This window comes from Myotis brandtii, unplaced genomic scaffold (assembly GCF_000412655.1).
Source record: "Myotis brandtii unplaced genomic scaffold, ASM41265v1 scaffold698, whole genome shotgun sequence".
NCBI lineage: Eukaryota > Metazoa > Chordata > Mammalia > Chiroptera > Vespertilionidae > Myotis > Myotis brandtii.
In genome coordinates, this window is record NW_005370731.1 from 847,472 (window position 1) to 852,020 (window position 4,549).

The window sequence follows — 4,549 nt, forward strand, 5'->3', positions numbered from 1 at the left end:
GGACGACGGGGAGGCCGAGGAAGAGCCGGAGGAGGAGGAGGAAGAGGAGGAGGACTTGATCGATGGCTTCGCCATCGCCAGCTTCGCCAGCCTCGAGGCCTTGCAGGTGGGGCCTGAGGGGCCGGGTCCTCGGGGGCTTCCCAGGGGCAGCGGGGAGGGTACGGTGCCCGGTGGGTGGAGTTGAGGGGGAAGGTTGGCACCCCAAACCAGAGCAACCGGCTCCTCTGGCCAGGCCTCTGCCCCGCCCTGGGGTGGGAGGCGGTCGGGCCGGTCTCCGGGGACCGGCGGTGGTCCGTGGGGTCCGGAAGCTGGCGGCCGCTGAGCCCCCGAGCCGCTGGGGGAGCCTGGTCGCCCCCAGACGGCCGGAGCCTTCCTTTCTCCGTCGACTGGAGCCCCACTTCCTCCTCCGCAGAAGGATGCCTCTCTCCAGCCCCCCGAGCGCCTGGAGCACCGGCTGAAGCACTCGGGGAAGCGGAAGAGGGGGGGCTCCAGCGGGGCCGCCGGGGAGCCGGGGGACAGCTCCGATCGGGAGCCCGGCCGGCCCTCCGGAGATCGCGCCCGAAAATGGCCCAATAAGCGGAGAAGGAAAGAGGTGAGTTTGTCCTCCTGGGTCCCTTTCGCTTTAAAACTCTGGGCAGAACACCCTTCCCTAGACCCGTTTTCCAGTAACCAGCCACTGCCCTTGTGAACAGCGGTGGCATCTCCCGGACAAAGATGAGGGCAGAGCCAGCGGGAGGCCTTCTCCCCTCCAGGTCCACAAGGCCGTGCCCCAGGCCTGCCCGCTGCTGGCGGCACCAGGTCGGCCTCAGACAGCACAGGACCCGGTTGGGTCATAAATGAATGAGATCGGTCTCTGCCCCCCTCGAGGGGGTGGCAGGCTAGTGGGAAAGAAACAACCTGCAGGCAAACACCTACACCGAACCCAGAGGAGCCCAGGAACCCACGGGAGGAAGCCACTCACTCTGCCCGGGGCTGGGAGAGGCTGTGGTTAGGGAAAGCCCCCTAGGACGTCTTAGTCAGGCCTTGAAGAATAGTCATAAGTTTTGCTCAGAGGAGAAACCGGGCAAAGTTGTTTTGGACAAAAGCACAGAGATAGGAGAGTCTGGTATGTTTGGACAGTGGCCAGAGCGTGGGGAACGGGTGGGCAGGAGCAGCCGAAGCAGCTAAAAGGAAATGGAGAGTAGGTGACGGGGCCCTGGGTGCCTGCTGGGGAGTTCAGACCTGATCCGAAGGCCTCCCAGGCAGCTCCCTTACTCTGGACTCTGGTCTTCCTCAGGTCTCCTCGCGTCACTCCCTGGAAGCCGGATACATAGTAAGTGCCTCCGCCTGGACGGTCCCGCCCGGACTCTGAAAGCCCCGCTTGGTTTGGGCCCACTCCTCTCCCCTTTGGTGACTCCTGTCTCTCTCTCCCCAGTGTGATGCGGAAAGCGATCTGGACGAGAGGGTGAGTGGGGCCAGAACTGGTTGGGTGGGCGGTGGTACAGCTTATAAAATGAGCTGCAGCCTCGCGGCTCTGTGTGCAGCAGACAGAGCCTCCCCTTGGGTGGGAAGTGTGAGTTAGTTGAGCCAGGATTGGATTTTTGGGAGGAGGCGGGTGGGTTGAGAGAGTCAATGACTTCTTCTCCTTGGTGACTAGAGCCAGGTGACCAGAGAATAGAAGGCCCCTGCCTTGCGCCATCATTTCTGAAGCCCGTAGACCAGTGGTTCTCCACAGACATCCAGCGTGGCTCTGGAGCAGGCTGGCCCTTCCTCCTGGCCATTCGTCTTTAATAACGAGAGTCTCAGCAGAGACTGTGGCCATGGCATTGAGGCTACTAAACCTTCGTAGTCAGTGTAGGGACACGCACTATAAAGGTGTATTTCAGTTTATTAATAAGGCTGATCTGCTTATTTTGAAATAGTGGATCCTAGCAGTTGGGACTCTACCCCTATAACTAACTAAATTTGTACTCCCTGATGTGTCTTGTTTTAATTTTTAAAGTTGGCTGGACAGGGACTGTGATGAACCAGAGAGTTCTTATCCATTTAAAGGGGGCAGCCACTATCTAATACTAGCTCATTGTTGCCATGTGAGATCAGGGGCCCATTCTCAAGAGAAGCTGCAAGTCTGAATTTTTATGAGGAATCTGGATTTCTAAATATCAGCAATGAGTTTGTAATTTTTGCTAAAACTTATGAACCAGACAAATAAACCAGGTAGGCCTATTGGCCAGCAGTTAGTGATACCTTTTTGTTTTTATTTCCTTGCTTCTCTGCTTTTTTAGTGCTGCCGCCATTTAGGCCTCCTGGTCTATCAGATTCTTAGGCTCAGCTGCTCCACCCTCTTTCCTCAAGCATAGGCCCCCTAGAGCAGCGGTCGCCGACAGGTGGTCTGCGGACCACTGGTGTCCGTGAGGTCCGAAAGGTTGGCGACCGCTGCCCTAGAGTATAGTCTCTGATGGATTTCAGCTGAGGTGATGGAATAGACTTGCCACCACTGCCAGTTCCTAGTAGGCTCAGAAGTTGTTGGCCTTCCTGGGTAAGGGCTTGGCCTAACCGGAACCTGACCCTGTCCCTCCCTTCTTCCCCAGGTCTCCGACGATGACCTCGACCCATCCTTTACTGTTTCAACCAGCAAAGGTTGGTTCCAAGGGCTGGGGCTGGAGACAAGGGGGGAATTGGGGTAAGCGTGGGTCTTAATCGAATGTTTGCTGTTCTGCCCTCACAGCCTCGGGCCCTCATGGCGCCTTCAATGGGAACTGTGAAGCCAAACTCTCCATAGTCCCTAAAGTGTCGGGCCTGGAGCGGAGCCAGGAGCAGCCCCCAGGGCCCGATCCGCTGCTAGTGCCTTTTCCCCCAAAGGAACCACCACCTCCACCAGCCCCTCGGCCTCCTGTCTCACCCCCTGCACCCCTGCCGGCCACCCCCAGTCTGCCACCCCCACCCCAGCTGCAGCTTCGGGTCTCACCCTTTGGCCTCCGCACTTCTCCCCATGGCAGCAGCCTGGACCTCAGCACTGGCAGGTGAGTGGTCTAGGGGTTTGGTCTGGTCTGGAAAGGCCTGGTCCTTTTGGCGGTAACCCCTGCGTTCCGCGGCTGGGACATGGGAGAGTACCTTGGGGATATGATTTGAAAAAGGATTCTGAGACTGAAAAGTTTGAAAGACACCGGGTGACACAAACTTAAAGAGATGACCACAGAACTCATCAGAACGCTTTACGCATTCACATGCAGGGGAATCCAGCTTGTGCCGTTGCTCAGTCTATGTGCTGGTGAGACCTCTTTGCAAGGCACCTCTGCTGGAACTAGTGTTCTTAGGACATACTTTGGGAAATGCTGTCATGATGATTAAGAGTGCTGGCGTTGGTGTCAGTCAGACCTGAATTCAAATTCTTGCTCTGCCACTTCCTGGCTGTGTGATGTTCTAGAAGTCACTTAACCTTTCTGAGCCTCAATGACCCTTTCTGTAAAATGAAATAATAATAGTACCTTCATCATAAAGCTGTTGTGAGAATTGTGAGTTAATGCAGTGTTTCCCAAAGTGTGTACACTCACCATTAGTGATGTGTGAGATCATTTCAGATGTCATGTGAGCACATTTTTTTCAGTTTGTACGTGCTTTAGAAAAATATGACTAGTATCTCACTCCTTGATTTCACACATTGTGGCTTGGGTGAAGCTAAGTTAAAAAGGAAAACTGAGTTATGTTAAAGAAGGAAAAGGTACAGGTGGTTACATGGATGCGGCAGCGATTGGGAAGGTGGTATGAAATGCTGGAGACTTGGGTTAGCGTATAAAACAAGTGACAGCACTTGGTCTACAGTAAGTGCTCACTGAAGGGTAAGAGTTATTGATACTATTATTATTCACGCTATCTCTGTTATTGTCATCACTGTTATTTCTTTTCTTATTGAGAAAACTAAGGCTCAGAGAGGGGCAGTGGCTTGCTCAAGGTCACCCAGGACGTTCATGGCAAGCTGGACCTAGAACTCCTAGGTCAGGCCAGCAGGGTGCTGCTTCCACTGTCTTAGGAGGGTAGGGACCCAGGTGGCCTGTTGTAATTAAGCGTCAAAATGAATGATATGTTTTGTGCTGTGGTTGAATCAGAAAAGGGAAAGTCATGTGGCCAAAGACATCAGAGGCAGCTGTGTGGAAGATGAGCCCTAGAGAGGGGAGAGGGGGTTGTCGGTTGTGGGAGGTACCTCAGTCTGAGGATGGGTTCCTTGGCGGGGGTGGACATCCTGGGGGCCGGGTTCTACCACCTTCCATGTTGGAGAACCAGGGTCAAGGTATCGCCCAGGCTTCTGACCCACTCCTGTCAGAGCTGGCACCTCCCAACCCCTCACTCATTTCCCCACTTCTCTCCCCAGCTCTTCACGGCCGCCCCCCAAGGCCCCGGCCCCTCCCGTGGCTCAGCCTCCCCCCTCATCATCCTCTTCGTCCTCTTCCTCCTCATCTGCCTCCTCCTCGTCCGCGCAGCTCACCCACCGGCCCCCGACGCCCTCACTGCCCCTACCTTTGTCCAACCACAGCTTTCCTCCCCCTGGGCTGCGGCCCCCCCCACCACCCCA

The 4,549-nt window shown here is 55.7% G+C and overlaps 1 protein-coding gene across 1 annotated transcript in view; it reads left to right on the top strand.

The window, feature by feature from the left end:
* Position 1: 1 nt before the first annotated feature.
* The window catches only part of FBRS (fibrosin), a gene marked incomplete at its 5' end in the record, with an annotated part of 11,004 nt that continues 6,456 nt past the window's right edge, over positions 2-4,549 (top strand). Inside the window, 7 exons of the mRNA XM_005882098.2 lie at positions 2-106; positions 413-592; positions 1,277-1,312; positions 1,415-1,444; positions 2,571-2,619; positions 2,708-3,002; positions 4,349-4,541. Of these exons, the coding sequence (XP_005882160.1) occupies positions 2-106; positions 413-592; positions 1,277-1,312; positions 1,415-1,444; positions 2,571-2,619; positions 2,708-3,002; positions 4,349-4,541 (888 nt within the window). The remainder of the gene's footprint in view (positions 107-412; positions 593-1,276; positions 1,313-1,414; positions 1,445-2,570; positions 2,620-2,707; positions 3,003-4,348; positions 4,542-4,549) is intronic.